The sequence below is a fragment of the Podarcis raffonei genome, chromosome Z (assembly GCF_027172205.1).
Source record: "Podarcis raffonei isolate rPodRaf1 chromosome Z, rPodRaf1.pri, whole genome shotgun sequence".
Taxonomy (NCBI): Eukaryota; Metazoa; Chordata; class Lepidosauria; order Squamata; family Lacertidae; genus Podarcis; species Podarcis raffonei.
In genome coordinates, this window is record NC_070621.1 from 596,957 (window position 1) to 604,456 (window position 7,500).

The 7,500-nt window shown below is 43.5% G+C and overlaps 1 protein-coding gene across 1 annotated transcript in view; it reads right to left on the bottom strand.

Annotated features, from left to right (window-relative positions):
- LOC128406935 (TNF receptor-associated factor 2-like) overlaps nt 1-7,500 on the bottom strand; it is a 24,088-nt gene that overhangs the window by 10,325 nt on the left and 6,263 nt on the right. Inside the window, exon 6 of the mRNA XM_053374831.1 lies at nt 2,654-3,469. Within this exon, the coding sequence (XP_053230806.1) occupies nt 2,654-3,469 (816 nt within the window). The remainder of the gene's footprint in view (nt 1-2,653; nt 3,470-7,500) is intronic.

Below are 7,500 nucleotides of genomic sequence, written 5' to 3' on the forward strand. Positions count from 1 at the left end.
CGCCAAAGGGCCTACCTGCCGTTCAGATTTCTAGACAACGGAAATCAGACTGCCTCCACTTTGGGGCTCCAGACTGACTCCGCTTTGGGGTTTCGGACTGACTCCATTTCGGGGCTTCAGCTGTCTAGACAACAGAAATCAGACTGACTCCGCTTTGGGGCTTCCGACTGACTCCACTTTGGGGCTCCAGACTGACTCCACTTTGGGGCTTCCTTTCCCGGAAAGGGGAAATGCGAGAAACCGGATTGACTCCAGTTTGGGGTTTCTTTTGTTTGAGATCCGGGAAAAACGGGGAAATGGGGTGAAACCGGAGTGACTCCGGTTTTGGCTTTCAGCTTTCTAGACGACGGAAATCAGACTGACTCTGCTTTGGGGCTCCAAACTGACTCCGCTTTGGGGCTCCAGACTGACTCCGCTTTGGGGCTTCAAACTGACTCCGCTTTGGGGCTCCAGACTGACTCCACTTTGGGGCTTCCTTTCCCGGAAAGGGGAAATGCGAGAAACCGGATTGACTCCAGTTTGGGGTTTCTTTTGTTTGAGATCCGGGGAAAATGGGGAAATGGGGTGAAACCGGAGTGACTCCGGTTTTGGCTTTCAGCTTTCTAGACGACGGAAATCAGACTGACTCTGCTTTGGGGCTCCAGACTGACTCTGCTTTGGGGCTCCAGACTGACTCCACTTTGGGGCTCCAGACTGACTCCGCTTTGGGGTTTCCGACTGACTCCACTTGGGGCTTCAGCTGTCTAGACAACAGAAATCAGACTGACTCCGCTTTGGGGCTCCAGACTGACTCCGCTTTGGGGCTTCAAACTGACTCCGCTTTTGGGGCTCCAGACTGACTCCCCTTTGGGGCTTCAGACTGACTCCGCTTTGGGCTCCAGACTGACTCCGCTTTGGGGCTTCATTTCCCGGAAGATTGACTCCAGTTTGGGGTTTTTTTTTTTGTTTGTGATCCGGGGGAAAAGGGGAAAAGGGGCCGAAAGCGGAGTGACTCCGGTTTGGCACGCCGAAGGGCCTACCTGCTGTTGAGATTTCTAGACAACGGAAATCAGACTGACTCCACTTTGGGGCTCCAGACTGACTCCGCTTTGGGGTTTCGGACTGACTCCACTTTGGGGCTTCAGCTGTCTAGACAACAGAAATCAGACTGACTCCGCTTTGGGGCTTCCGACTGACTCCGCTTTGGGGCTCCAGACTGACTCCGCTTTGGGGCTCCAGACTGACTCCGCATTGGGGCTCCAGACTGACTCCGCTTTGGGGCTCCAGACTGACTCCACTTTGGGGCTTCCTTTCCCGGAAAGGGGAAATGCGAGAAACCGGATTGACTCCAGTTTGGGGTTTCTTTTGTTTGAGATCCGGGAAAAACGGGGAAATGGGGTGAAACCGGAGTGACTCCGGTTTTGGCTTTCAGCTTTCTAGACGACGGAAATCAGACTGACTCCGCTTTGGGGCTCCAGACTGACTCCGCTTTGGGGCTCCAGACTGACTCCGCTTTAAGGCTCCAGACTGACTCCGCTTTGGGGCTCCAGACTGACTCCACTTTGAGGCTTCAAACTGACTCCGCTTTGGGGCTCCAGACTGACTCCACTTTGGGGCTTCCTTTCCCGGAAAGGGGAAATGCAAGAAACCGGATTGACTCCAGTTTGGGGTTTCTTTTGTTTGAGATCCGGGAAAAACGGGGAAATGGGGTGAAACCGGAGTGACTCCGGTTTTGGCTTTCAGCTTTCTAGACGACGGAAATCAGACTGACTCTGCTTTGGGGCTCCAGACTGACTCCGCTTTGGGGCTCCAGACTGACTCTGCTTTGGGGCTTCAAACTGACTCCGCTTTGGGGCTCCAGACTGACTCCGCTTTGGGGCTTCCTTTCCCGGAAAGGGGAAATGCGAGAAACCGGATTGACTCCAGTTTGGGGTTTCTTTTGTTTGAGATCCGGGAAAAACGGGGAAATGGGGTGAAACCGGAGTGACTCCGGTTTTGGCTTTCAGCTTTCTAGACGACGGAAATCAGACTGACTCTGCTTTGGGGCTCCAGACTGACTCCGCTTTGGGGCTCCAAACTGACTCCGCTATGGGGCTTCCTTTCCCGGAAAGGGGAAATGCGAGAAACTGGATTCACTCCAGTTTGGGGTTTCTTTTGTTTGAGATCCGGGAAAAAGGGGGAAATGGGGTGAAACCGGAGTGACTCCGGTTTTGGCTTTCAGCTTTCTAGACGACGGAAATCAGACTGACTCCGCTTTGGGGCTCCAGACTGACTCCGCTTTGGGGCTCCAGACTGACTCCGCTTTGGGGCTTCCTTTCCCGGAAAGGGGAAATGCGAGAAACCGGATTGACTCCAGTTTGCTGTTTCTTTTGTTTGAGATCCGGGAAAAACGGGGAAATGGGGTGAAACCGGATTGACTCCGGTTTTGGCTTTCAGCTTTCTAGACGACGGAAATCAGACTGACTCCGCTTTGGGGCTCCAGACTGACTCCGCTTTGGGGCTTCAAACTGACTCTGGGGCTCCAGACTGACTCCACTTTGGGGTGAAACCAGAGTGACTCCCCCCAAATTCGCAGCCGAATTTGCACCCCGAACCGTGTGGGTCAGGCTTTCCGGGCTGGAACCGGATCGGGACCCCGGCCCCCCGATCCCGCCCCCGGATTCGCGCCCCGAACCTTGTGGGTCAGCGCTTCGGCGCGCTCCTCCTCCCGGCGCCGCTCCTGCGCCGATTCGGCCGCCAGCCGCTCCACTTCCCGGTTCAGGACGCAGACGATCTTCTCTAGGGTGGCGGTCTTGAGTTCGAGGGCCGCCCAGGGCTGGGGGCCCGGGGGCCCGAGGAAATGGGGGTCTGGGGGCGGATTGGGGGCCCTGATTGGATGGGGGTCTGGGGCCGAATGTGGGGCCCCGAGAAAATGGGGGTCTGGGGCTGAATCGGGGCCCCTGATTGGATGGGGGTCTGGGGCCGAATGTGGGGCCCCCAATAAATGGGGCTCTTTCACCAAATGGGGGTCTTTAGCCGAATTGGGGGCCCCGACCAGATGGGGGTCTTTGGCTGAATGTGGGGCCCCCAATAAATGGGGCTCCTTCACCAAATGGGGGTCTTTAGCCGAATTGGGGGCCCCGACCAGATGGGGGTCTGGGGCTAAATTGGGGGCCCCAATCTGATGGGGTTCCTTGACCGGATTCGGGGCCCCCAATAAATGGGGGTCTTGGACCAAATCGGGGGCCCCCAATAAATGGGGGTCTTGGAGCAAACGGGGGTCTTTGGCCGAATGTGGGGCCCCGAAGAAATGGGGCTCTGGGACCAGTTGGGGGTCTTGGACCAGATCGGGGGCCCCGAATAAAGTGGGGTCTTTTTCCGAATTGGGGGCCCCAAAGAAATGGGGGTCTGAGTTGGGGGCCCCAGCCAGCCGGAGGGCAAAGTTCAGGAGTAGGCCGAGATGTTCCGGAAAGTTCTGGGCCTCGTGGAGGGGCAGGGCTTCCTTCTCCAGCTGTGGAACCGGGGGAGGAAGTAGTATTAATACCCAAAGCAGTACTGTGAGTACTAGGAATCTGAATCAAAGGAATCAGGCTAGGAAGGCTGCTAGTGGTAGTATTATTCGTAGTATTGGACTGAGTAGCATCGCTGTGGCTACTTGGAGTATTTGAAGCATCGGTAGTATTGGTAGTACTTGAAGTATCGGTAGTATTGGTGGTATTTGAAGCATTTGTAGTGTTGGTAGTATTTGAAGTATTGATATTATTGGTGTTATTCGAAGCATTGTAGTATTGGTAGTATTTGAAGCGTTGGTAGTGTTGGTAGTATTGGTAGGATTAGTAATATTTAAAGTGTAGGTAGTATTGGTAGTATTTGAAGTATTGATAGTACTGGTGGCGTTTGAAGAATTGATAGTATTGGTGGTATTTGAAGTATTGGTAGTATTTGAAGTATTGATAGTATTGGTGGTGTTGGTAGTATTCAAGGTAGTGATAGTATTGGTAGTATTGTGGTATTTGAAGTATTGGTAGTATTGGTAGTATTTGAAGTATTGGTAGTATAGGTGGTACTTGAAGTATTGGTAGTGTTGGTAGTATTTGAAGCATTGGTAGCATTGGTAGTGTTTGAAGTATTGGTAGTATTAGTAGTAACTGAAGTATTGGTAGTACTGGTGGCATTTGAAGAATTGATAGTATTGGTGGTATTTGAAGTATTGGTGGTATTGGTAGTATTTGAGGTAGTGATAGTATTGGTGTGTTGGTGGTATTTGAAGTATTGGTAGTATTTGAAGTATTGATAGTGTTGATAGTATTTGAAGTATTGATAGTATCGGTGGTATTCGAAGCATTGGTAGTATTGTTAGTGTTTGAAGTATTGGTAGTATTGGTTGCATTTGAAGTATTGATAGTATTGGTGGTATTTGAAGCATTGTAGTATTGTTAGTATTCGAAGCATTGGTAGTGTTGGTAGTATTTGAAGTACTGGTAGTATTGGTGGTGTTGGTGGTGTTTGAAGTATTGGTAGTATTGATGGTATTTGAAGCATTGTTAGTGTTGGTATTTGAAGTATTGGTAGTATTAGTAATATTTAAAGTATTGGTAGTATTTGTAGTATTGATAGTACTGGTGGCATTTGAAGAATTGATAGTATTTGAAGTATTGATAGTATTGGTGGTATTTGAAGCATTGTTAGTGTTGGTAGTATCTGAAGTATTGGTAGTGTTAGTAGTATTTAAAGTATTGGTAGTATTGTTTGTATTTGAAGTATTGATAGTACTGGTGGCGTTTGAAGAATTGATAGTATTGGTGGTATTTGAAGCATTGTAGTATTGGCAGTATTTGAAGCATTGGTAGTGTTGGTAGTATTTGGAGTATTGATAGTGTCGATTGTATTCAAAGCATTGGTAGTATTGGTAGTATTTGCAGTATTGGTAGTATTGGTAGTGGTGGCATTTGAAGTATTGATAGTATTGGCGGTATTTGAAGCATTGTAGTATTGGTAGTATTTGAAGCATTGGTAGTGTTGGTAGTATTTGAAGTATTGGTTCTATTGGTAGTATTTAAAGTGTTGGTAGTATTGGAAGTATTGATAGTACTGGTGGCATTTGAAGAACTGATAGTATTGGTGGTATTTGAAGCATTGTAGTATTGGCAGTATTTGAAGTATTGGTAGTGCTGGCAGTATTTGAAGTATTGGTGGTATCAGTATTTAAAGTATTGGTAGTATTGGTAGTATTTGAAGTATTGATAGTACTGGTGGCATTTGAAGAATTGATAGTATTGGTGGTATTTGAAGTATTGGTAGTATTTGAAGTATTTGTAGTATTGGTGGTGTTGGTGGTATTTAAAGTATTGGTAGTATTTGAAGCATTGATAGTGTTGTTAGTATTTGAAGTATTGGTAGTGTTGGTAGTATTTGGAGTATTGGTAGTATTTGAAGTATTGATAGTGCTGGTGGCATTTGAAGAATTATAGTATTGGTGGTATTTGAAGTATTGGTAGTATTGGTAGTGTTTGAAGCATTGGTAGTGTTGGTGGTATTTGAAGTAGTGGTAGTATTAGTAGTATTTAAGGTACTGGTATTATTTGAAGTATTGATAGTACTGGTGGCATTTGAAGAATTGATAGTATTGGTGGTATTGGTAGTATTGGTAGTATTTGAAGTATTGATAGTATTGGTAGTATTGGTCGTATTGGTAGTATTGGTGGCACTTGAAGCATTGGTAGTATTGGTATTGTTTGAAGCATTGGTAGTGTTGGTAGTATTAGTAGTATTTAAAGTATTGGTAGTATTTGAAGTATTGATAGTACTGGTGGCATTTGAAGAATTGGTAGTATTGGTGGCATTTGAAGTATTGGTAGTATTTTAAGTATTGATAGTACTGGTGGCATTTGAAGTATTGGTAGTATTGGTGGTATTTGAAGCATTGTTAGTGTTGGTAGTATATGAAGTATTGGTAGTATTAGTGGTATTTAAAGTATTGGTAGTATTGGTATTTTTGAAGTATTGGTAGTACTGGTGGCATTTAAAGAACTGGTAGTACTGGTGGCATTTGAAGTATTGATAGTATTGGTGGTGTTGGTGGTATTTGAAGTATTGGTAGTATTGGTATGATTTGAAGAATTGGTAGTATTGGTATGATTTGAAGAATTGGTAGTATTGGTAGTATTTGAAGTAGTGATAGTATTGGTGGTATTTGAAGTATTGGTAGTATTGGTAGTGTTTGAAGCATTGGTAGTGTTGGTAGTATTTGAAGTATTGATAGTACTGGTGGCATTTGAAGAATTGATAGTATTGGTGATATTTGAAGCATTGTAGTATTGGTAGTATTTGAAGTATTGGTAGTGCTGGCAGTATTTGAAGTATTGGTGGTATTAGTATTTAAAGTATTTAAAGTATTGGAAGTATTGATAGTACTGGTGGCATTTGAAGAATTGATAGTATTGGTGGTATTTGAAGTATTGGTAGTATTTGAAGTATTGGTAGTAGTGCTGGTGTTGGTGGTATTGGTGGTATTGGTAGTATTTAAAGTAGTGATAGTATTGGTAGTGTTTGAAGTATTGGTGATATTGGTGGCATTTGAAGTATTGGTACTGTTGGTAGTATTGGTGGTATTTGAAGTATTGGTAGTATTGGTGGTATTTGAAGTGTTGGTAGTGTTGGTAGCATTTGAAGTATTGATAGTATTGGTGGCATTTGAAGTATTGGTAGTGTTGGTAGTATTTGAAGTGTTGGTAGTGTTGGTAGTATTTGAAGTATTGATAGTGTTGGTAGTATTTGAAGTATTGATAGTATCGGTGGTATTCAAAGCATTGGTAGTGTTTGAAGTATTGGTAGTATTATATTATTACTAATACTATATTACTATTATATTACTATTATATTATATTACTAATACTATTACTATATTGATACCACATCACCACCACTGCAATACTACTGATCATACTAATACTCCCAATACTCCCAATACTACTACTATGTTACTAATATATTTTATTACATCTATACTATACTATACTATACTATACTATACTATACTATACATACTGCTACATTGATACTCACACCACATGACCACCTTCCCAACAATACTGATCAGACCAACACTCCCAGCAACTAATACTATTATTATACTATTATATTACTATTATTACTAATACTATACTATGCCATACCATACCATTATTACTGATACTGTTACTATATTACTATTACTATTACTATTACTATTACTATATTATTACTAATACTATATTACTATTATATTACTATTATATTATATTACTATATTATATTATATTATAACTAATACTATATTACTATTATAGTACTATTATATTATATTACTAATACTATTACTATATTGATACGACATCACCACCACTGCAATACTACTGATCATACTAATACCCCCAATACTACCAATACTATTACTATGTTACTAATATATTTTATTACATCTATACTATACTATACTATACTATACTATACTATACTATACTATACTATAAATACTACTACATTGATACTCCCAATACTATT